Source organism: Lagenorhynchus albirostris, chromosome 7 (genome assembly GCF_949774975.1).
Source record: "Lagenorhynchus albirostris chromosome 7, mLagAlb1.1, whole genome shotgun sequence".
NCBI lineage: Eukaryota > Metazoa > Chordata > Mammalia > Artiodactyla > Delphinidae > Lagenorhynchus > Lagenorhynchus albirostris.
The window spans coordinates 84,889,691-84,914,516 of record NC_083101.1 but is presented as its reverse complement, the minus strand read 5'-3'; the positions used below and the strand labels follow the sequence as shown (position 1 = coordinate 84,914,516).

Here is a 24,826-nt window from a genome sequence, read left to right as displayed (position 1 = left end):
TTTTACTTCAAAAAATCTGTCTCACCTGACCTTCTTTCACATTCACTGCCACCTTGATACAGCACAAGCACTCCCCACCCGGGGTTCATTGCAACCTCATCTTACTCAGTACCTCTGTCCTTCCTCCCTTCCATCATTCCTAACAATTGCCACCAGGTTAGTCTTAAAACTCTGATACCTTTTCATTCATCTGCCCCCAAAGCTCCCTGAGTGTCTAAGTTTCCTTAGCAGTAGTGCTCAGACTCCAAGGTATAGATGAAATCACTGGAGACAGTCATAAGTACAGATTCACAGGCCCCACTACCAGGGAATCTCCTGCAGCTCCAGGAGCAGCCCAGGGAACTTTATTTATGAAATAACCCAGGAAATTTGGTTCAAGTTTAAGATACATTGTTGTATTAGACAGTGTCTGTCCATGTGGGGTTCTCACCTCAGCTTAGCTGGCGAGTCCGTGAAGGACAGGAGTGATCTCACACTTGGTCTGAGTTTCCTCACCTAGGGTGGCACAGTGCCAGACACACTGCAGAGAGACAATGACTAAAAGAGTTAGTTGCACAAAACTTCATGAGTTTCTTTTCAAGAGCAGGCTTTGAAATCCTGTGGTACCTTACCTGTGCTCACAGATATTAGATCAATGAATTCTCTCTTCTGTGTTTTGATTTAATTTAGTCAATATGCTTAGAACTCCAGGAGTCTAACTCTTCAGCTACTAATTTCCTAACCCAAATCCCAAGTCCAAATGTGTGCTTCCCAGTGGGATGACCACATTCCCCTCAGCAACCAGACCTGTAAGACCCAGGCATTGAATCAGAGCCATTTCTAAGGCAGGTGTGGAAGAAATCACTCTGTTAGTGCCCAATTCTTGTTCTACTAATATTTTTCCCAAATTACTAACTAACAATTTTCTACTAGTTAATGAACACTTACTAGTTACAAGTCACCGTGTTAGGTATCTAATGTCCCCTAAATTCTACATGTAGGTAATATTTGTTACCCAGATTTTATGGATTAAAAAGCTTGAGTGTCAGAATTGTTAACTAACTTGCGTAAAATGTCTGATTAGCCCATGGAAAAGCTGGCATTCAAACCCTGTCTCTCCCCAGTGCTGGTGGCCATAGCCTCCTCTGGAGAAATCCCCATTCGGTTACTATCAGATTTCTAGGAAAACTCTTTGAAAAAGTTGCTTTTACTTGTTTTTTTCCCACTATTCCCTCGTGTTCTCCTTCATTCCCTAAAATCAAGTTTCATCCACCATTTTTTTAACAAGGTCACTCAGCCCTCATTTTATCTGACCTTTCGGCACCACAGGACATGACTGATCACCGCTTCTTCTCAAAGTGCTTTTACGTTTGGCTTCACACTCTCCTGTTCCCCATTGTACTCCCTGGGGCTCCTTCTCTCTCTAAACTCACTCCTTAGGTGATCTCATCTAGTGCCTTGATGCTAAATTACATCTCCTGATTTGATATTTTCAATCCCAGTCTTCCTGTGATTTCCACGTGTATGTATTCACTTGGTTGTTCAATGAGCATCACAAATTTAGCTTGCTCCAGGAGCGCTTCTGATTTCCCACCCCCAAAACCTGGTCAGATTTGATCAGAAAAGTCAGATTAGAGCCTGGAGCACTCCAAAGGCAATAGGAGAGGGAAGAAGTTTCAGTTCCCCAGCATTGTGCTTGGCCATTGGTGGGTTACGGTTCAAAAAATTAGGCATAAATGGAATCATGAGCATCATTTATGTAGAGTAATTCCATGACACACTTCCACAAAACATGAGTTCTCACTGAGCCTGTTACATCACGTCCGGGAGACTTCTCTACACATAACATAAGATGGATATTTTATTTAGAAGCATCTTTTTGAAATTGATTTCATGTGGAGAGAAAAGGTGGGCATTGAGAAGAGGAAGGGATAAAAGCTAAGTGACTCCAGAGCCTGATTTTATACTATAATCCATGCACACAGATGTAATATAAGGATACAATGTCAATCTCATGGTCTTAACAACTGAAATAGAGACTGGCCTCACGGGAACTAGAACTGGATCAATCAATGTAAAATGCGGTGCCTCTATCCCTCCTTCAAGGAAGCATATGGTTACCTGTTGCTTCACTTTTTATCCTCTGTGGACCATAGGGTCTTCCTTAGCTCTGCTTCCCTCTCTTCCTCTCTCCAGCTAAATTTGTTCTATTTGCACATGGCCCATCCTGTCATCCAGCCCTGACTCAGCCCCCCACGTTTCAGTCCATCTCTGTGTCTCCTGGTTCAAATCTCAAAGACAGAAATCTGATTGGTTAATAGACAACAATGGGTTGGCTGACCTTGAGTCAGATGCTTGTATCTGTGGCCAGTGAGAGTGGGACAGTGTTTTTCAAACATGGATATCTGGACTCACAAGATCCACGAGCTTGGGCATTTCCCAGTGAAAGGGACTATTTTATAGTAGGTTTCAACCTAGTGCAAATTCTGTAGTTACAAGTTGCAAAGGAGAAAGTTTGTTTTCCTGATATGCACTTCCTGAGAATAAACTTTACATATGATGATTAGTAAAAATTAAATAAATAGGAATCAAATACTTTGGAATCAAAGCATCAAGGTTAAGGAAAAAAAGGAGAAAGGATTGAAATGAAAAATAAAGGAAAGAAAAGGTGGAAATCAAGAGGAAGAGAACAGAATGCATCAAATGAAATGTTTCCCTGAGTGTGTGTTCATTTGAGACTAGTGGATCAGTAAGGAAAGAATGAATTGGGGTTTTGGAGAAACAAAAATGCAAAAAGGAGGGGAAAAAGGGAAAATATTAGTTGGATTATAGCCAGTTTTCCAGCTCCAGACATCTGGAGCCAAAACAAGGAAAGGTGAGGCACTGTCCTTTGCTGCAGCTCTTGCCTCCACGGGGGCTGGTTACTCAGGATATTTACATTAAATTAACGTGGCTGGCTATGGCTGTGTTCAGCACTTGGATACGCGGTTAAATAATCAGTGTGGTTTGACTGCTGGTTTCTTTACTGTGGTTGAATAATTGGCGTTGTCTTGGTTGCAGCTACTTTAAAAATGTGTATGTGCACTTGTTTCTCTTTTTTCTCTCTCTTGAGCAATTTTGACAAGCCCTTGGCAGAAAAGTGGCTGACTGGCTTTTAAAGGGATGCTTTTTCTCCTTGTCATTTATGCTTCCCCAGATGCTTTTCAAGGATTTGAGAATCTTAGAGACTTTTCTTCCTGGGATCTAGATGAAGCTCTCTATGTCAGGAAAGAATTCAGTTCACTTCTTTTGTTTGTAGCAGAGATAAGACTGAGCCTAAGGGTATCTGTGGTTTTCCAGAAATGGACTCCCCTTTTCGAGTGATGATTCACGAGGTCCTCAGATCCACCATGAGAATGGGGAAAGGCAATCACAATGACCCTTGGATAAAACAACCCTATGGGCGGGCATTTTCCCCCTGTGCTAGTCATTGCTAGATGTCTAAAACCTAGAAGAGTCCTCGATATGTAGTAGGTGCTCAATATTTGGTAAATAGAGGATAGTAACGGTAAAAATTTATAATTCAGGATTGACATAACTTCTATTACAGAAATTTGCTTCATTTAGTCATTTTGTTGATTTGTTTAACAATTGTCAAATTACCACAAGCTGTCCTGCCCTGGGAAAGCCACTCCTCTCCAGATGGCTCTGTCTCTTCTCATAACCCCAAACCCAACCATGACTTCAGGCAAATGATGATCAGGGCAATTAATCCTCTCTCAGCAGCAAACTGACTGGGAAAGGAGCATCAGGAGACAACACAAGTCAGGCACAAGCCTCAACCTGACAACAAATTCCAATGATGTATGTATATAAGTCATGGATGAAGCCAGAGTCTTTAACGGCTACTCAGAAACCACAGGTTCTCAGGGTTCCATAGGATAAGGAACCCAATGCTCCAAGTTTGAAGTCACATACAGAGAGGAAACTAGTGCTTCAGAGTGGGAAGTGGGAAGGAAAGAGCAAAGCGTTGTTTTTCAAATATGTCTCATCAATAATAGGGTATGTTCACCTCTACTAGAAGTCTAGAGCATACATTTTATGTATGGGAGGATTCTTTAGAATTCATTGATCTTGCTATTTTAATAAGAAGTCATTTCCCTTTAGAAAAGGCATTCTTCAACATCTTTTTTAAGAATTACTGACCAAGTGTAGGGAAATTCCCAGGAAAGGCAAACCTCTAAGCCATCACCCCTACACTGTGCTGGGTACTGTGGAAGCAAGGTGGGGTGATGGCCAGGGAGACAAGCTTAGCAGGTCACTTTCTGGGTGTTCTCACTTATTAGTTTTGGCTGATGTCGGATCACTTAACCTTCTTCAACCTAAATGTCATCAATCTTTACCTTATTCATTTTCTGAAGACTTAAATAATAATGTTTGTCTTATGCATAACAAGAGAAAGTAAAATTAAAGTTACGATGAGGCACAATTTTCATCTATCGGATTGGCAAAGATCCAAAACTTAATAACATGTTGCTTTGGCAATGATGCAAGCAGACCACGCTCCCGTACACTGGCACAACTTCTATGGGGAACAGTTGACCTATTGAAACAGCACGTAAACCAGATGAAACTCGTTTTGCCGCCTTAAATAGGTTGATTGATTAATTGAACCTTGAGTTATTTTAAAGAACAGCACTATGCATGTGCAAGTTGGAAGCCCACGTCTCCAGGATGACCTCGGAACTAAGAATCCTCAGTCCACTTAACTCAAATAGAAATGCTGCCACCAGAGTCCTTTATGAAGCAAGAAATACTTCAGTAAGGAAAATCTGACTTCCAACAGCACAAGTAGCTTATATGGACCTATTGAAGACTAGCCAATCATCTTCCAACTTTGAAATTCCCCCAACCCTTTAAATTTCACCCTGAACCCTGGATCAAGGAAATTTAAGTTCTGCCTCCTGTCACCTCGCCGGTCAACCTCACAATAAAGCTCTTTCTCTTCTCAAAAGCTGGTGTCTTGGTACTGGCTTCTGTGCACATGGGGCAGTGAGTCCTTGCTCTGTAACACTACCATAAAATACCAGTGAGTCCTTGCTCTGTAACACTACCATAAATAGATGGAACAAGCTTCTATCACAATCTATCTATCACAATTGATCTATCATAATTTAAAATGTACCTCCTCTTTGATGCAGTAATTTCACTCCCTAAACTGTATCCTCTAGCTGTATTATAGTACTTATGAAAAGATAAATATGCAAGGTTATTCACTGCTGCATTGAAACAACAAAAGATCAAACTTTAACTGCTAGTCAGTAAGGGACTGGTTAAATAATGTATGAAACATCAAAAAATGGAATACTATGCACCCATCAAAAGGATAAGCAAGATACGTCAGTGCTTTATGAAGTGATATGGAAGTGTCCAAAATATATTAAGTGCAAAAAAAAAGGCAAAGATCATTGTTTAAAAAGATTTATTTTATATACATATATAATATCTCTGGGAATGCATACAAGAAATTGATAACAGTGGCCGAGGGAGGTGAGTCCTTGGGTACAAAGGTGAGTGGAGGCTTTCTGGATACAGTGAACTTTTTTATACCTTGTATGTTTTGCACTATATACATATATTTCCTATTCAAAAATACATTTAATAATCTAAAAAAAAACTGGGAAAAAAAAACACTGTGAAAGGAGCTTCGGTAATTAAATGTATCAATATATCCATGCATGAAACAAAGGTCTATAGCATAAAGCCACCCATCACAAACTTCCCTCATTAGAAGACTATCGGAACAGAGTGCTGACCCAGGTAAGAACTTAATAAATATTTCTGTGATGGATAACTGAATTATATGAATGATTCTATTCATATAAATGGTTAATCGTTGAGGGAAATGTGTACAACTTTTGAATTCAAATAGCATGTATGGCCTCAATTTATTTTTTTAATGAACAAAAAAGGAATACTAAATATGGAAGCTTTAAATGAAAAGATTCAACTTAACATCCCTTCTAGGTTAAAACAGAATGCTTCCAGAAGATTTTCAGGGCAGTTAAACTATTCTGTATAATAATAGTATGATATAGACTGGTCAATACATGACATTATATATTTGTCAAAACCCATAGAATGCTCAACACAAAGAGTGAACCCTAATGTAAACTATGGGCTTTAGTTAATAATAATGTATTGATATTGGTTCATTGATTGTAACAAACATACAGTACTAATAAAATATGTAAATAAAAAGGGGAACTGGGCAGGGGGAAGGGGCGGGGGATATGTGGGAACTTGGTACCTTCCAATCAATTTTTCTGTAAACCTAGCAGTACTTATAAAAAATAGTTTATTAATAATAACAACGATAAAAGAACAAAGTTGGAAGATTTTTTAAAAAATACTTCAGAACTTAGGGGCAGGGCAGGAATAAAGACGCAGACATAGAGAATGGACTTGAGGACATGGGGAGGGGGAAGTATAAGCTAGGATGAAGTGAGAGAGTGGCATGGACTTACATATACTACCAGATGTAAAATAGATAGCTAGTGGGAAGCAGCCGCATAGCACAGGGAGATCAGCTCGGTGCTTTGTGACCACCTAGAGGAGTGGGATAGGGATGGTGGGAGGGAGACCCAAGAGGGAGAAGATATGGGGATATATGTAAATGTATATCTGATTCACTTTGTTATAAAGCAGAAACTAACACACATTGTAAAGCAATTATACTCCAATAAAGATGTTAAAAAAAAATACTTCAGCTTCCCGGCACATACAGTTAGGCGCTCAGTAGATATCTTTTGGCTTCAACTGAATCAAAACCAGTGAAAAATGAGCAGGTAAGTGTGAAAGCAGCTTTAAAATGTAGGATGAGTGTGAACTCATCTGTGATATACTTGATACAGTCCTGGGATACACATTTCATTAAAAAGCACTAAATAGTTTGTAATCTTTATTAGTCAATAAGATCATAGATTTTTTTCCCCAAAATACTCTATGGCAATACATACTTTTAGCAATAAAGATGTAAGCAATTCTAATGTTAACAATTCAAACCAAATTGTTTGAGAAGCGTTAACCACACACTGTGGAATTTTACATTAGCTTGCTGATAGATAATTTTGCAGTCGAAAGTTTTTTTGTTGGGGGTGTGGGGTGGAGAGGGGAAGCCTATTCCTTTTATATAGATTTTTACAAAATAAAAAGCAAATTCTTAAGACAATTGATAAGTTCTCTAACAAATTATGTTATTAATATTTAGATAACAGTTGATCCAGGTTTATGACATAGTTACAAAAAAGTTTCTTCTTGATATCAACAGTGAAAAACCAGATTTTAAAACAAGGCCCAGCATAGCTTTGAAACATTCTATAATGCCCACTAACGAATTGGCCCCAATTATGGGAGAACTTAAGATGTTATGTCCAAATGTGTATAAGGCGCTACCTTGGAAAAATTACTTTTTGAGGAAAACTGTACTGACTGCCAACTGCAAGCCACAGAGAGTAAAGCGTATTGTGCCTCAAATGATCTATTTGGATTTTAAATCTCTGTTTCATTAATATCTCTCTTTCAGAAAGTATGAAAGTCAAGTTTCCTGAGAATTGGAGCACCTGCTGATTCTGTGAGATTTCCTCTTGTTGAAACCCAGCCAGCATCTTTATTTCCCAAAGCAATGGTGTGGAGCTTGCTTCCCACCCCCTGGAGAACAGCTGCTCTGTCTGCTCTGAGCACAAGCTGGGTCGTGCTGTCACTTGGCATCCTGGGGTTATTAACGACGTTCTTTGAAGAATCAGAAGTTTGTTTCTTACATTTTTATTAATCTTCACACAGTGGTGAGCCCTTAAGCTCCTGCACCTCACACTAATTTGCCTCTAAAACCAAATAAAATAACTAGTATCAACTTCTCCAGTGACCTGTGGTGAAAGACCAGGTTATTTTTTCAATCCATCACATAAAAATAAACAAAATAAAAATAAATGAATAAAAATAAAAACATGTGTATGCTCTACCATGATCTTAAGATCCCAGTGTCTTTGTGGATATAAGGCTGCCATCACCTTCCTGAAGGGGTGGGGCAAAGCGATCTCTATCACCTCTTTATCAAGGGGACTTTGTAAAGATGATGTGAAATGATAGAAGTTCATTCAAACTTTAATGCAACAAATTAACTGATTTTTTCTATTCAGGATCGAAAGAGTCACTTAATAAGTACAAACACCGCCCCGTCAAGTTCCCCAGCCTATTGCACTGCTGGCAGACATTTATCTGCTCAAGGTTAATGCTGTTGGTCTCCTTATTCTCTAGCTTGGAAAAGTTCCCATCTGCAGAGAAGAAGACACCATATCACCCAACTTAAATGATACCTACAAAATAGAAGCCCCCAATTTTTATTATTGGATTCAACAGCCATAAAATTATTCTTCCAAATTGTTATAAAAGTATCAAGTACGTCACTCTCACATTCTCAGGGGCCACTGAGGAACAGTGCATGGACCAGGACCAACTCATGGAACGCGTTGGTAGAGCCCCGGCACAAAGGACACTTTTCTTCCGATGACACTCTTGGTTTTCCTTCGGGGGCTTCCTCTCTCTCACTCCTAAGGTACATGGGTGCACGACCTAGACCAAGTGAGGTTCCAGCACTTTGCCTAGAACTTTTTGGGAAAAAAATACTTTTGGCAAAAAAAGTCTTTCTATTGAGATTGCTAGAATATACACAGCATCTTTCTTATGTGGTTTTTTTTTTTTTTTGTATTATTATTGGAAAGATTCTCAGTAGTGGGCTGGGCCAAATGGTTGTATTTTACATTTATTTTACATTTTAAAGGTGTAGCTACATCAACTTCCAAAAAGGATTTGCATTTCCACCAGTAGTGTTTGGAGATACCCTTAGGAGAACTACTGTCACAGTTCTTCCACATTTTAGCCAGTCTAGTGGGTGTTAAAGTGATATCTCATTGTTTTCTCATTTCCTTTGATCTGACTACTAATTAATTTAAATATTTTTTCACTTGTTTGTTGACATATGGATTTGCACTTCTGTGAACTTTCTGTTTACATCTTTCCCCATTTTCTCTTAGACTATCTTTTTCTTATAAGTTTATAAGAGCTCTTTGCTTATTAAAAACTTGGTCTTTTGTCATCTACTTTATAAATGTTCTTTCCAGATCTTGGTGTGTCTATTGACTTTGTCTCTGGTTATCTTTTCCATATACAACTTCTTAATTTTTTATATAGTCAAATATGTATGTTTTTGTTCCATTATCGTCTGATTTTCCAGTCTTGGTTATAAGAGTCTTTCTAAATTCTAAGATACATGGCATAGCCTAGATTTTCTTATTTGATTTTTATTTTACTTTTTATATTTAAGTTTCTATCTGGAATTTGTATTTTTATAGTTCCTCTTAAATGGATGGCCAGTTTTTCCAGCGTCATTTATTTAAGAGACCACACTTTTCCCACCGATTAAACCATAACCTTTGTGAAGTAAATATACGACAAAGGTTATGGTCTAATCAGCACCATACTGATTTAATTATTAAGGCTATATCATATGTTCTGATACCTCTCATTTCAGTTTTGTAATTTTCTTAGGTATTTTTAGTCATTAATTTTTCTACATGAATTTTAACATAATTTCATCCAATTCCAAGAAGAACCCTGTTGAGATTTCAACTGGAATTGCATTAAATTTATGTATTATTTGGGAGAATTAGCATTTTATCTTGTGGATACTTTTCTATATATTCAGATCTTATTTTCATTCTCATAATAGTATTTTATAACTATTCATATGGGTCTAAAGTCTTCCTTATAAAATTTATTCCTAAATATTTTATATCTTTTGTCACAAATATACAGAAAGTATTTTTCCAGTTTTCTTTTCTAAGTGTTCATGACTAGAATACAGAAAAGTTCTTTTTATATTCATCTAGAGGTAGGGACTTTACCAAATTTTCTCATTGCATCTAGTGATTTTTTAAAAAAGCATCTCTTGGGTTTTCTAAGCATGCAATTATTCCATTAACTATGTCAGTTAGGGGTGGGCAAGTTATGCTGTAATAACAAATAATATCAACATTTCAGGGGTTTGTCACAACATAAGTTTTTATTTTTTCACTCATGCAAAAACTGCTGTGGGTCCAGGACAGCTGTGCTCTAGAGTATTGAATTTGCACCATAGGCTGTTTTGATCTTCTAGTCCCACCCCCATCCCTACCCCCAAAACAACTGGAGGCTTCTAGGTTCAGCAGGGCAGGGAAAGAGAGGGCAGGAGGATATAAATGCCTCATCTTAAAAGTGCTGGATGTCACTTCCAGTCACAGCCCACTGGCTAGAACTGGTTACATCATCCTGCCCAACTGCAAAGGGAGTCTGCATGGCCAAGAAAAGGTGAGGACAACCTAAGTATTGACCAACACTAGTAATGTTGGCCATGTTTGCTGAGAGAGTTTTTATATCTTCTTTCCCAATTTTTGTGTCTATCATTACATTTTTTGTTCTTATTATATTTGTTAAAACTTCTAAGGAAATACTAAGTAATAATGGCATTGACTATCCCTGCCATTTCCAATTTTAATTCAAACGGCTCTAGCGTTTTGTAACTTTGGTCTCTGGTTTCTGTATGTTTTACATCGTGTAATTAGTTTCTACCTATTGCTCCCTTGCCTGGGGTTTTTATTAGCAATGGCTGCTAATGTCTTTTCAGCATTGTCTGATATGATCATATCTTTTTCTCTTTTAATTTATTGGTACAGATTATGTGGCTACATTTCCTGCATTTGGATCTCTAGGATAAATCCCTCCCGGTCTTAGACTGCTATTATTTTGATTTGATGTGTCTCAACATTATAGTGTCTGCATCTGGGTGGGTGGCACCCCAAACAGCTCATCCACTCAACCACTGACTTATCTGACCGTGAGAGCCAAGTGCACATGATGAGAAATCTGGGAAGTCAGCTGCCAGCTGATATTACAAAGAGTATGTGCACACAGAGAGGATGGTGTTGACGTTACATGTATTATCCAAGGAATAAGGGTTCTGTAGGGACCAGAACCACTTCTCTGACAAACAGACAAACATACTAAAGGCCCAGATTAAAAGCAGGATGGCAATGCCATGACTGATGCTCAGAGAGAAATGCCTATTTGTGTTTACTCGCGTGCACGTGTGAGTGTATGTATGTGTGCCTGCATGTGTGTGTCTGTGGGTGAGAGTGCATGCACGTGTGTTTGAAGGTACAGGCAGGAATAGATGGGGGTAAGTATTTGGAACTGGTTTTCCAAACTATTACATCTTGTAGTTATGGTCATGACCTTGGGCATTCTCCTGAAGAGTAACTGGAAGTTTTTAACTGGAGTAGTGATTTGGTCAGACTTAGCAGCAGCATGGAGGATTACTTTAGAGGAGTGATTCCAAAATGCTGTCCAAAGTTGCAAAAGCTTCCCAAGTTTCCCTTGTGTAGTAACTTTCTGTTGAAATGAGAAGAAAGGCCTCCATTAAAGGCCTCTATTCTCCAGTTATTTCCACCCTGCCTTTGTGGTTTCAAAGTTCCCTTTATTTAATAAAACACTAATGTTAATAGTTGGTAGTAAGGATTTTTTTTATTTGTTTGTTAATATTTGACAAAATTAAAACGTTAGTATCTTTTTTCAAAGATAATCCAAATTTTTTAAAAAAATGAACTGATCTGTGAAATCCCCAACTCTGGGAACCACCGGCAGGATTATTTAACCAGAAATATACCTTTGTAATTTTTTCCCAAAATACACACTCCTGGGCCTTGGGGAAGAATTCAAGTGTAACAGAACTTGTACAGGTATACGTATTTTTCAAAAGCCTCCCAAGTGATTCTGAGACACTTCCCAGGCTAAGAACCTATGATTTAGAGAAAGAGTTGGGAAACACCTAGTGGTCAGCAATGGTGAGAAACTCTAAGAAGCCAGGGCAGTGGGAATACGGGAAGGTTGGATGCGAGAGACTTTTTCTTAGATGGAATTAATAAGACTTGGAACGGTCCTTGAGGGGGTTATAAGGAAAGATGGAGTTCAGGAGAAGGCCTCAGATCTTCAGCTATGGGCATGACCCAACTTGTTGTGCATGAATGGGGTTCCCATCCATACGAGATTCCCATCCTACTTTGTTCCCAAGAATTCATTCCTCTTAAGAAAGCAATGGAGAGATAAAGAGAAGACTTGTAGAGAGAATGGGGTAGACCTGCAGGATATGAAGTAGGATTAGAATTCTAGAGTAGATGTTGTTTGGTTTCCACTGGTTGTCTGCCACCATGTATTCATATTCTCTAGTCATAAAAACAAAAATAAATAAAACAGGTGAGAGGACACCTATGACTTAAGCCTTCAACTAAGTGGTAAGCATCCTAGCCAGCCCCCAATGGCCAGCTGACATATTGCAAAGTCCCCAAAAGGGCACAGATCTGCTTCTTATGGTTTTCTATCTGCCATATTGCTAAGCACCAAGAGGTAAGTGGTGCTTATCATGTACCTTTTGTTCTTTCACTGAACCACTCAACACTCTGGGAATATCATGTTCTATTTTAAGGCTTCAGAACTTTTCCATATTCTTTAACCTCTCAGGGTCTCTACAGTATAAGTGGTTTTGACTAGTTCTGAGTTGGCTAATACAGAAGATAAGAAATAAGTTCTGATTTTTCATGCATTCAGCCTATCAAATCTTTTATTGACTGCCTGTGATGGGCCATCAGTTGGATATGGGATGTGAAGAAAAAGGAAGAGTCCAGGTAGATCTTTGACCCAAGTAATTGGGTATGATGGAAAGTGTATATGTGATTATCTATTGGTGCATAACAAAACCACCTCAAAACTTAGTGCCTTAACACTACATTCTTTGTTATTTCTCATGATCCTTTGGGTTGACAGGGCTAAGCTGTGCTGTTCTTTCATGGGGCAAGACCAGAACTAGGGTGAGGTGAATGAAGTGTCCAGGGTACAAGATGTAAAGGGCACTCACCCTCAAGGTCCCTGCAGCATCACGATGAGAGTGAGTATCCCATTAAATTTTGTACCTGGTGCCTCACTCCCCTCACCCTAGTCCCAACCCTGGGTTGGGGTTTCTCTCATGTGCTTTTCTTCAGATGGCAGCTCTGGAGTCATCTGAAGGTTCCACTGGGCTGGACATCCAAGATGTCTTTTTCACTCACATATCTTATGCCTTCCTCACTCACATGGCTGAAAAAGCTGGGAGCTGCCCAGGCATCTCTTTCTATCTCCATGTACCCTCTCCACATGGCAAGCCTGGCCTTCTTTGCAGCATGGGAGTCTCAAAGTAGTCGGATTTCCTACATGGTAACTGGCTTCTCCAGAGCAAGTATTCCAAGAGGCCCAGGTAGAAGCTGCAGGGCTTCTTGTACCCTCTCCAAGAAGCCCCAGAGTGTCAGTCCCTATCACTGCATTCCATTGGTCAAAGTCACTAATGTCTGCCCAAGATTTAAGGGAAAAGATGTTAGACTGCCTGATCTGAATAGTATGGATATAAAGGGATGAAGGAAATTGATGGAGACGAATTTTGGAGAATATATACCACTGAAAGACCAGGCAACAGGGCTTCCCTGGTGGCGCAGTGGTTGGGAGTCTGCCTGCCAATGCAGTGGACGTGGGTTCGTGCCCTGGTCTGGGAAGATCCCACATGCCGCAGAGCAACTGGGCCCGTGAGCCACAATTACTGAGCCTGCGCGTCTGGAGCCTGTGCTCTGCAACAAGAGAGGCCGCGATAGTGAGAGGCCCGTGCACCACGATGAAGAGTGGCCCCCGCTTGCTGCAACTAGAGAAAGCCCTCGCACAGAAACGAAGAGCCAACACAGCCATAAATTAATTAATTAATTTTAAAAAAAAAGAAAAAAGACCAGGCAACAAACACATTTTGGGGGTGGGAAATCAGAAGTCCTCTTGGGGTAAGCTAAGTTTGTGATGCTCATTGACCAATCAAGTGAATACATACACAGAGAAATCAGTGAAAGACTGGGATTGAAAATATCAGTGTAATTTAGATGCAATTTAGAATCTAGGCACTGGATGAGATCACCTAAGGAGTGAGTTTAGAGAGAAAATGAACCCTCAGTGAGTACAATGGGGAACAGGAGAGTATAGAGTCCCAGAATCCAAATGAAAAAGCACTTTGAAGAGAAGGGTTATCAGTCATGTCCTGTGGTGCCGAAAGGTCAGATAAGATGAGGGCTGAGAGGTGACCATGGATCGGGTAGAGCAAAATTTCAGTCATCCTTGATGAGACAAATGGTGAGATGAATCTCAATTATAGTGAACTGAGGGGAGAGCAGACAAAGTGAGTAAAAGCAACTTTTTCAAGGAGTTTTCATAGAAATGGGATAGTTACTGAGTGGGGACTTGAGGTCTAGGAAACATTTGTTTTGTTTTAAGATACAACAAAGTATAGCTTATTGTAGGTGGATGGGCATGATACAGTAGAAAGGGAGCTAAGAAAACAGCAGAAGTAATTGCAAAGAACGTCTTGAGCAGGTGGGAGGCGACAGCACCAAGACAGACTGGAAACACAGGAGGTGGTGGTCGATGAAATGACATTCCAGTTAGAGATTCTGAATTGGAGACTTTCGAGGTAACACAGTTATGGTAATACCTAGATCTAGGGTACGGTTAAGAGTTGGTGCATGAATGTGAGAAGTCAAGGAACTCAGAGGTTGAGGTTGTCGTGAAGAGTAGTGTGGAGAGAACACCAGTGAGCCAGATGCGGAAACCATGAGGAAAAATGCACCCCTGAGGGAATTAAGCCCGAATGCCCAAATGCACCAGGGATGGCGCTGTGCTATGTCCACTGGACTGAGATGGAGCTGTGTGCCCTGAATGCCCTCCCCACGCTGTTGCCTGTTAGTGTTGACCACGAGGGGAATTCTGCACCAGATCTGGAAGTGGCAGCAACATCACATTCTTTGTAGGCTCTGAAGGTGGGGGAGGCCCTAGCGCTGAGGCAGCTGGCTCCCTTCCTTGCTGATTTAAAGCTCCCCTTGGGTCAGCACCTGACCTGAGCTTCCCAAACTCCTGCCACTTTCCTACGTCAGCTTCTCTGAGTCCTGGACAAAGTGCGTATCAGCTCCAGGTTTGAAGGTGCCAGCTTCCCCTACGAGTCGCCCCCTGTGGCACTGAGGTTGGAAGTGATGAGGGAGAGGCAAGTTCCAGTTCACTCCAACTGGTTCCAGTTTTCCTCACAGGTTCAAGGTCCAGCTCTCCTTTCCAACCACCTGTCTGGCCAACCAAAAACAGACACAGAAGCAACAGACTGCACCGCCTACTGCCCAGCTACCACCTTGTGGGAGGTCCCCTCTCCATAATAAATCCTTCACCTGTCTTGCTCATGGACTCTCCTTTGTGGTCAAGCCCTGGCTGATACAGCATCTGCTGTGATGGACCAACTTCTCCTCTGTGCCCAGAGTGGTACTGTTACTGAACCAGGTTCGTTTGCCCGACATGCAGCAAGGCAAACACTGAGATGCCAAGGTTTGCAGCAAAGGGCTTATTCACAAGGCAGCCAAATGAGGAGATGGGAGAACAAGTCTCAAATCTGTCTTTCCGAAGGAGAAGGGCTCAGGGTATCTACGGGATATAGCTGAGCTGTGCGGAGAGTGAGGAAAGGTGATTGGAAATAAGAAAAAGGGGAGGTAATCATCGTTTTGCACAGGCGCAACTAAGCTGCAGGCGTCTTCGTGAGACAAGTGTTCAGAAAATGGCAAATTAGCATGTTCTTAGGGTGGAGTTTTCGGCTCTCCGGTATCAAGAGGTCATGCAGCAGACACTTGAGCATGCTCAATTGGTGGATGGGTGGTCTTAACCAGTCTTTACCGGCTAGAGCTCAAACTGGACACAGTTGACTCCAAGTTCCTGAAAAACAGCTTGAGCAAACATCTTATTGTTTAGGCTACATGACGCTTGAAGGACATGCAAATTTTTTGTAGCAAAAATTAAAGCAAGCTTGGCCAGTGAAGGCAGATTATCAGTTTAATGGATCTAACTGATGTTGACAATAGGTTTCAGTACTGGTTATGTACCATCCTTGAGAGAATGGAGGAAACAGCCACTCAACTCATTTTATGTCTTCTGCGGTTCCCAGGAGCAATCCTAGTTGAGAAGGTTTCCTGGAGGAAAGGTCAGTAGGTGACTGTTGGAGTAGCTGACAGCCATTTATAGAAGCTAGAAGTTTCCAAGGAGGAGAGAAGAGAAGAGTTTGGAAGTGGGAACAAGGGAGGAACAACAGCCTGTGTACCCCACTTCGAGGGCTGGTGGGAGGTGGGTTATGGAAGAAAAATCAGCCAGGACTGAAGAGGGCTAAAATGGAGGCTGTGCCTCAAAAGACCAGCTGGGATTTGTTTTCCCAGGTTTACTGAGATATGATTAACATATAACATTGTATAAGTTTAAAGCATACGATGTGACAATTTAATAAACATACATACTGTGAAATGTGTACCACAGTAACATTAGTTAACACATCCTTCACCTCACATAATTACCATTTTTAGTTGCCGTTGTTATGGTGAGAACATTAAAGCTCTACTCTCTTAGCAACTTTCAAGTGTACAATACAGTAGTGTTAACTATAGTCACCATGCTGTACATTACATCTCTGGAACTTATTCATCTCATAAGTGAAAGTTTGTACCCCTTCACCAATATCTTCTCATCTCCCCCAACTTTCAGTCCCTGTCAACCACCATTCTACTCTCTGTTTCTATGAATTTGGTTAAGACTCCACATACAGGTGAGATCAGATCGTATTTGTCTTTCTCTGTCTGATTTATCTCACTTAGCATAATGCCCCTCAAGGGAATCCGTGTTGATGCAAGTAGCAAGATTTTCCTTCTTCTTTTTTCCCCCCTATGGCTGAATCATGCTCCATTAGATACACCAACCACATTTTATTTACCCATTCTTTGTCTATTGATGGACACTTAGGTCATTTTTCTATCTTGGCTACTGTGAATAATGCTGCAATGACCATAGGATTGTAGATATCTCTTTGAGATAGTGATTTCATCGCCTCTGGATAAATACTCAGAAGTGGAATTGCTGGGTTATATGGTAGTTCTATTTTTAATGTTTTGAGGAAACTCCATACTGTTTTCCGTAGTGGTTGCACAAATTTACATTCCCACTAACAGTGTACGAGTGTTCCCTTTTCTCCACGCCCTCACCAGCATTTGTTATCTCTTGTCTTTTTGATGACAGCCATTCTAACAGGTGTCAGGTGATATCTCATTGTGGTTTTGATTTGCATTTCCCCAATGATTAGTGATGTTGAGCATCTTTTCATGTATTTCTTGGCCATTTTTATGTCTTCTTTGGAAAAATGTCTATTCGAGTTCTCTTTCCATTATTTAATCAGATTGTTTATGTTTTTCTTATTGAGTGGTATGAGTTCCTGTTACATTTTGCATATGAATCCCTTATCAGATACGTGGTTTGCAAATATTTTCTCCCATTCTGTAGGTTCCAGCCAGTTTTACTTAGAGCAAGAATGTGGAGATCCAGCTCAGAAAGCAGGCCGGGAATATGGGAGATTTTGCTGAGAACAAACTGAGAGCTCCAGGGGAAGTGGGGTTTTGGGGGGTGGGGGTGGGGGGAAAGCTCACGATGGGAATCATGACTTAAGCTTAAGTCAGCTTAAGGGATGTACAGAGTGATATGGGGATTAGTGTCTGGGTGATGAGAGATGGCTTGGAGGTCTGGTGGCTATCAATGAAAACCTGGATGTGAGGCAAGGTGGTACTCAGTCTCTGGGGCTGAGCGGGGAGGGAGCTCATTCCTCCTCCTATCTCATCATCATAGCCTCCTTTTCAGCCTTGGTCTTTCTGGCAGCTGACAGCCATGCAGGCCTGAAATGCCACGAGACTGGGGTCCTGAGGTGACCCCAGAGCTCTCAAAGCTCTCAGGCCTTGCTGAAATCTTACTGAGAGCTCTATCAAGGCCAGGATGAGGCAAGTTTTTCAAACAACAACAACAAAACATGCGGACCTCTAGAATAGGTGTTCTCAAAAGTTGGTTCCCAACAGGCAGCAGCAGCATTCCCTGAGAACTTGTTAGAAATGCAGATCCTTGCCCCTCACCCTCACCCCAGTCCTACTGCATAAGGAACTCCAGGAGAGGGCCCAGCAATCTGGGTTTGAACAAGGCCACCAGGTGAGTCTCACACTCACTAAGGTTTGAGACTCACTATTTTAAAGGAACTCAACAAACATTGGCTTAAAATGCAGCTGACTGTTGATGTTGTTCTTATGAGCCTAAAAATCACAGAGTATTAAAAATGAAAGGACTTTTTCAAGTGTCCAATCTGGACTTGAACCTTACAGGTGAAGGGTCCATGCCCCAGAAAAGTATTGTGGCTGGTTTGAGCCCTCCTGGCAGGACGGAGATTACAATTCCAAATAACCAAACCAAACCAAAGACAAAAACAAACAAAAACAAAACAAAACAAACAAACAAAACAAAAACAAACCCAGAACCTGGGAAATGGTTGTTCTAATGAGCCATAGAGTTGCAGCCTTTCTCTCTCTCCCCCTCTCTCTCTCTCTCTCTCTCTCTCTATATATATATATATTTTTTTTAATATATACTGCGATTGTTGTTTGTGTGTTTTCCATTATTCAAGTCAGAGCAACAGGGTCTGTCTCACTTCAACCTGGCTCTTTTGAGGTTTGTTTGGTTTAGTGTTGTTTTGGGGATTGCAGAGGTGCAGCTTCCTAAGGCAGACCCTGAGCCTCTGAGGAATGCAACAGGCTCCGCCGGAACAGGAGGCTTTTCTGCCGCCGAAGTCTGCAGACGCTGTGTCTCTATTCTAACTTTTGCCATTCCCATCTCACCGGGCCCCCGGGGACAGGCAGACAGCCGAACTCCGTGCGCACTGGAGCCCCGGCTCCCTCGGCTTCTGGAGAGGAGATTTAGCCTTAATTTTTGTGACAGATGGAGTTGATAGTCTCTCCACGGAAAGGGGAGGAAAAAAGCGCCAGTTTTTGACAGGCCGCAGACGCCGGGTGCCTCTGGTGGTCGAAGGCTGCGTTGCGCCGCAGTTAAGGTAGTTCGCAAACTCCCACGCCTGGATCGCAGAAGCTGCTGTACCTGGGCGGTTTCCCTTAAGCCGAGAGAGATTGAAACATGCGCTTTAATAGAAACCTTGGAGGGTACCAATTTATCCCCTTCCTCTATGTTGTGACTGCGGCCAGATGGTACTGCTCAATACCCCTAAAGATTTTTAATACTATTACTGTTTTTTCATCGCCGTCCGTGTTAGAAACTTATATTCTTTTTAAAAAAATTAATTTGGCTTATTGGATTTCTGGCTTGCAATTGGCAATGATGTCTGACCCCAGGGCCATACTTGTCATTGGCAACAGGGCGCTGGGGGGTGAAGGGGTGGTAGAGGAAGGATTTGCAAATATCTCATCAGTATCTCCCTAACTAAAGCGTGTGCCTCTTTCTTGTGAGCATTTGGATTTTTTCTTTTAAGTTTAAACATCCCGCATCAAATTCTCTGATTTCTCTCCTCCCCCTGTGATGATCAGGCAAGATGGGGATCTCGAAAAACAAACTGAATTCTGAATCCAGTAGAAAGCACACATGGGGGCCAGGGACAATTAATAAAAGTACCTAAAAAAAAAGAAGAAGAACCAAACAAAAAGGACCGTGGACGAGCCGGTTGCAAACAGCTGCCCCTGAGCTCTGCCCTCTGATTCTGTGCTCCAGCAAGGGCTCCATATCCGAGCCTCCTTAAGAGTAGGAGGAGCTCCCGGGCCTCTGTCAGGCTCCTTAAGCCGCTCCTTTCAAGCCCTGAATGCCTGAATGTGAGCTGCCCACCACCCTCCCCGCCCTCCCCCACTCCGCAACCCCACTCCAGCGGCTCGTAAAAAAAAAAAAAAAAGTTTCAACAACAACAGGCGGGACCAATAGCATCTCGAAAAGCCGGGAAAGGGGGCCGAGCAAAGGGCGAAAGAGAGTGGAGAAAGGAGAAAGCGGGCAGGCTCGGAGCGCGCGGGGCCAGGGCTCGGCGAGCTGGAGGAGCGTTGCTAATGTTTTTGTTTGTTTGCTTTTCCATGCATGCATAATGAGGGGGCACCGCGGCACCACGCGGGGTCTCCCGGCCCACTTTTGTATTTAAAGCCTCGCTGCGAGCGAGTCCGCAGCCAGGCTCAGCGGATCCGCTCCCCGGGCTCCTTGTCACCCGAGAAGCCGCCGCCGAGGGAAGCCCGGGAGCCGCTCTCCGGCCGCGCTGAGTTTCCCGTTCTCCCCGCGCCGCCCGAAAAGAGCTCCCCGGAGCTCGGCCGAGGCCGGGGTCGCCGCGGGCGGAGGGGGAGGGGACGCGGGCGGCCGGGCCGCGGGAAGGCGGGCAGCGCCGGGACGCGAGCCAGGAAGCGGCGCGATGCGAGAGCCCGCGGCGGCGGCGGCGGCGCGGCGCTGAGCCTGGGAGGAAGGAGCCGCCGCGGCCGCACAACGGATCTGCAGGCGCGGAGCAAAATGCACCCACGGCGCCGCGCGGTCCCGCAGCCCCGCCGCGACCCCGCGGCCCGCAGCCCCCCGGGGCGGCAGTGAGCGCCTCCCGCCACTGCCGGGGGCCGACCGGAGGGGTTCTCCGCGGCCTTGCACTTCTAGGAAGCCCCTGCAGTCCCAGCGAGAGCCGACCTTCTGCAAGCAGCGGGGCACCAGCCAGCGGCGCGCATGGATTTATGAAAACACTCATGCAAGAAGTTGGCAAGACTGGGGCAAACTTTTCCGCCGGCTCCGCGTCCGCCGCTCCCCGCGCCTCGTGTCCTTTCCGCTCCTCGCCCGGCGGCCGCCGCTGCCCGCGATGGTGGCAGGGCTGCTGGGCGGCGGCGGCGGGGCCCGCGGGGGGACCGTGCCGGGCGCCTGGCTGTGCCTGATGGCGCTGCTGCAGCTGCTGGGCTCGGCGCCGCGGGGCTCCGGGCTGGCGCACGGCCGCCGCCTCATCTGCTGGCAGGCGCTGCTGCAGTGCCAGGGGGAGCCGGAGTGCAGCTACGCCTACAACCAGTACGCCGAGGCGTGCGCGCCGGTGTTGGCGCAGCGCAGCGGGGGCGACGCGCCGGGGGCCGCCGCCGCCGCCGCCGCCGCCGCCGGCTTCCCGGCCTCGGCCGCGTCCTTCTCGTCGCGCTGGCGCTGCCCGAGCCACTGCATCTCGGCCCTTATTCAGCTCAACCACACGCGCCGCGGGCCCGCCTTGGAGGACTGTGACTGCGCGCAAGACGAGAACTGCAAGTCCACCAAGCGCGCCATTGAGCCGTGCCTGCCCCGGACGAGCGGCGGCGGCGCGGGCGGCCCGGGCGCGGGCGGGGTTATGGGCTGCACCGAGGCCCGGCGGCGCTGCGACCGCGACAGCCGCTGCAACCTGGCGCTCAGCCGCTACCTGACCTACTGCGGGAAGCTCTTCAACGGGCTTCGCTGCACCGACGAGTGCCGCACGGTCATCGAGGACATGCTGGCCGTGCCCAAGGCGGCGCTGCTCAACGACTGTGTGTGCGACGGCCTGGAGCGGCCCATCTGCGAGTCGGTCAAAGAGAACATGGCCCGCCTGTGCTTCGGCGCCGAGCTGGGCAACGGCCCGGGCAGCAGCGGCTCGGACGGGGGCCTGGACGACTACTACGACGAGGAGTACGACGATGAGCAGCGCGCCGGGGGCGCGGGCGGCGAGCAGCCGCTGGACGACGACGACGGCGTCCCGCACCCTCCGCGCCCGGGCGGCGGCGCTGCTGCGGCGGGCGGCCGCGGGGACCTGCCCTATGGGTCCGGGCGCAGGAGCAGCAGCAGCGGCTGCCGCTCGGCGACCCGAGGCGCCTGGACCCCGCTCGCCTCCATCTTGCTGCTGCTGCTGCTACCGCTGCTCTTTTAACACTCGCGGCCCCCCGCCGTCGGCCACGGGAGGGTCGGCGCCGGGGCACCTGTGGCTCGGGAACAGAGGGGTGGTCGGGGGTATTTTCCAAAACGTTTTCTAGGTGGTTTCTGCCTAGCCGGTCTCCCCGCCTTGCCTCATGGCACGACCTTCGCCTCCTGTCCCGAGCTGGACTTTTTGGACATCCTCCCCTGCCCCCATTCCGGGTTCCAGACACTCCCCGCAGAAACCAGCCTAACTCCGGACCCCCGACATGAAACGGGCCTGGGAGGACGGAACCGTAGTCCTGGACTCCGAAGAGAGGATGCTGACCAGTGGGGTCTTAAGAGTTTCAAGGGACTGGGTTCGGAACAGGGGTTTTGAAGGAGGATTTATATTTGCAGAGGGGCTGTTTATTAGCGTTTCTCCTGCGAGGGGGGGAAAAGTGCCGGTAATCGACTTTTATTGTGGCCAGTGAAGACATTGCAATCGTAACCAATTCATTCGTTTAGTCTTGGTATCCGCGCCCAGAATCCTCGGTTTTTTTGGGGGGGGGTGGGGGGCGGGCGGGCAAGCATGAGAGGGGTTAATTTTCCTTAATTAGTTTTGGGTAAATTTTAGCCCTTGACTTTAATTTCATTGCCACCACTCTGATCTCTTAGCACATTTCTTAGGATTAAGGATCCAAAAATTCTGATCTAAACAGTTGCTAGTGGTGTTGAACAATGCAACTTTATATTTAAAAGAGCTCTGCACTGCCATCTATGAAAGCCTCTTTATGATGTTTGTTTTGTTGTCATTTTCTTTACATCAAGAAATTGTACGTACAAATATGCGGAGAATATATATTGCCTCTGCTTTTATCAGGGCGCTCACCCCTGGTACTTCGTATATAAAATGTATTAAAACTGGGGTTTGTTACCAGTTGTTGTATTTTGTATATAGAATTTTTATAAATTGTATGCTTCAGAAATAATTTATTTTTAAAAAGAAATTAAAAAACTTAAATCCGCATCCATGGTACACCTTTCCTCCCTGAAATGTAAAGAATCCGTTTGTCACCAGGGATCCAAAACCACAGTCCGTTGTGAAGTGTGCTCTATCTAGAACAATTTTGAAATGTACAGTGTATTTTATAGATTTGAAGTTAACATTCTTATTTTCAAGAGAATTTATGGACGTTGTAGAAATGTATAAACGCATTTCCAAACTGCCTTAAACATTGTATTTTTATAGACATTGTTTTTTAAAAAAAGAAGTCCTATGTTTTAAGTAACGGTGGCTTTGTGTATTTTTTTGTTGTTATTTGATTTTATTAAAATGTGTACATCAGTAAAGAGTTTTAAATAATGAATATGGTGTAGTTACTTTCCAGAGTTACATTGTGGTTAACCCAATAATGGGTGAGGAGGGGGGTGGAGGAGCCACTGGGAATCTATCAACCATCAACTGAAATTAAAATACAGTACAAGACAAGAAATGAGGGCTATTATTTCTGCCTTCAATTTAATGAACAATTAGACATCTGTAAATGAGGCAGCTACAAGATATAATTTGACTGGTCTCCATTGATATTTACGTTTGTGGAGAGGCTTCACATCATTTGGGACTAACCCAGACATTTCTTTCCCCTCCCCCTTTCCACTGGGACCCTCCCCTTGCCCCCCACCCTCCGGAGCGTCCTCTCTGGCTATTAGACATTCTCGTACAATCAAACATGCCAATAACATTTGTTATCAATAGGTCTTAGGAAACCTGGGAGACTCAACTTCAAAGTCATTTTCGCACTTTGAGTAAAAAAAGTACAAAATTTTGTTACAAAACATTCGGGCGGGCAAAAGTAAACATACTGGGGAGAGGAACAATTACCAGAACTTGTAATATTGTTGTGAGGAGTTGTTTAGCAGTGGGCTGAAGGCTGGGCTCCTGCCAGAGCTACTGATCTACACTCAAACGCCCTTAGATAAATAATTACACTCTTAAGCTGTGTCGAGTGCTGATACACTTGACCTTGTAAATAGAAATGTTTGCAGTAGGAATAAACTCCGGCATTGGAAAATCTTTTAAACATTAACACAAAAGAGAGCGCTCTGTCCTCTGGGGATTTGAGTCTGAACCTCGCCAAGCTAGGCACTTGCAAGGGGGAAAAAAAGTTTATTTATCTTCTATTCCTGGTGTTTATTTAAAGCTTTTCATTTTAAACTCGGTGATTGGAAGGCAAGTCAGGAGTTTAAAAGTCACCACAAATAAACTTTGTCTGAGGGGTCGACAGATTAGCAAGATCTCGTGTCTCTTTATATGATATTAACATGTGCTGAGAAAACACAACCAGATTTCTCTGCTGCCTGAAGTAATTAACAAAGCTATGCCCCCTTCCAACTTCCTCCCACCCACTCCCACCCCCTACTTTCGAGGTTCTTTTGCCTCTAATTCACTCTCTTCCCAGCTTTTATGGAGGGCTTCGAGGCAATTCTTATTGCATCTAAAACCAAGATTCATATATGCATAGCATCAGAAAGTCTGAGATAGTTGTGGTGTCAGACCAGCCCAGGAGAGTGGTGTGTGGCTAGAACCCCGTCACCTGAATGGTTGAGTAAACATATTGTTAAAATAAAGCTGAAAGCGTTGTTTCTTTGGGAAGTGAACAAAGAGTATTCCAAGAGACTTGTGAATGAAATCAGCTTTCTTTACAAAACGACGAGTTAGCAAATGCTTCTGCGTTTGTCCTTAAATATATTTAAATCATCTCCTCCTCATGTTATTTTAACACATTCTTGACTAAAAGTTAAGTCTTTGTCCCAGTAAAAGGCCCAGTTTTCCCCAGTAAGAAGTAAAAGGCATTAGCACTAGAAAAGGCTTGATAATTAACTGCTACAATAAACTCACGACTTGATTTTACAGGGTCCTGTCAAAAGCATCTGCCCGGAGTAAATCAACACAGCTCGCTCTTGGGGAGTGAGGACGTGAGGCTTTATGCTT

At 43.9% G+C, this 24,826-nt stretch overlaps 1 protein-coding gene and 1 long non-coding RNA gene across 2 annotated transcripts; one reads left to right on the top strand and one right to left on the bottom strand.

The window, feature by feature from the left end:
• Positions 1 to 10,059: 10,059 nt before the first annotated feature.
• LOC132523767 (uncharacterized) lies at positions 10,060 to 17,542 on the bottom strand. Its single transcript, XR_009541646.1, has 2 exons — positions 16,061 to 17,542; positions 10,060 to 11,442 (listed from the first exon to the last, which is right to left on the bottom strand). It is a non-coding gene; the product is annotated as an uncharacterized LOC132523767 (long non-coding RNA).
• A 3,249-nt stretch (positions 17,543 to 20,791) lies between these two features.
• Positions 20,792 to 22,379, top strand: GAS1 (growth arrest specific 1). The gene has a single exon (XM_060155366.1). The coding sequence runs from the start codon at positions 20,813 to 20,815 to the stop codon at positions 21,866 to 21,868; it is 1,056 nt and encodes a 351-aa protein (XP_060011349.1). The 5' UTR covers positions 20,792 to 20,812; the 3' UTR covers positions 21,869 to 22,379.
• Positions 22,380 to 24,826: the final 2,447 nt, after the last annotated feature.

Excerpts from the sequence above, each read along its gene's own strand:
- GAS1 (XM_060155366.1), top strand. The coding sequence starts at position 20,813 with ATGGTGGCAGGGCTGCTGGGCGGCGGCGGCGGGGCCCGCGGGGGGACC.